The sequence below is a fragment of the Geospiza fortis genome, unplaced genomic scaffold, assembly GCF_000277835.1.
Source record: "Geospiza fortis unplaced genomic scaffold, GeoFor_1.0 scaffold611, whole genome shotgun sequence".
Lineage (NCBI taxonomy): Eukaryota > Metazoa > Chordata > Aves > Passeriformes > Thraupidae > Geospiza > Geospiza fortis.
Genome location: NW_005054865.1, coordinates 39,523 through 40,038, shown reverse-complemented (window position 1 = coordinate 40,038; position 516 = coordinate 39,523). Strand labels below are relative to the sequence as shown.

At 65.9% G+C, this 516-nt stretch overlaps 1 protein-coding gene across 1 annotated transcript in view; it reads left to right on the top strand.

Annotated features, from left to right (window-relative positions):
- The window catches only part of LOC102038205 (V-type proton ATPase subunit B), an 18,348-nt gene that overhangs the window by 6,613 nt on the left and 11,219 nt on the right, over positions 1-516 (top strand). The window contains exon 3 of the mRNA XM_031065554.1: positions 56-170. Within this exon, the coding sequence (XP_030921414.1) occupies positions 56-170 (115 nt within the window). The remainder of the gene's footprint in view (positions 1-55; positions 171-516) is intronic.

Here is a 516-nt window from a genome sequence, read left to right as displayed (position 1 = left end):
GGTGAGCGTGGGTCACGTCACGTCCCGCGAAGCCTTAATTAATCCTGGTTAATTGCCCTCGCCGGGCACCCCGCAGGTGTTTGAGGGCACATCGGGCATCGATGCCAAGGCGACAACGTGCGAGTTCACGGGGGACATCCTGCGCACGCCGGTGTCCGAGGACATGCTGGGTGAGCTGGCACCGAAATTTGGGGGGGTTCGGGGTTCAGCTCTGCGGCTGAGAACGTCCCTGGGTCACCTCCGAGCTGTGACAGCCACCTGGGACAGGGCGGGACACGGCCCCGCGTCCTCCGTGCGCCGTGATCCCGGGAAACGCGCGGGGTGGGCGGGGAAAGGAGTCCCGGTGAGGTGGCACCGGGCTCCTGAAAGTGTCACCTCCTCCCTGGCGGTGTCACCTCGTCCCTGAAGGTGTCACCTCGTCCCTGGCGGTGTCACCCCATCCCTGTCAGTGTCACCTCGTCCCTGGCGGTGTCACCTCATCCCTGGTGGTGTCACCGCATTCCTGGCGGTGTCACC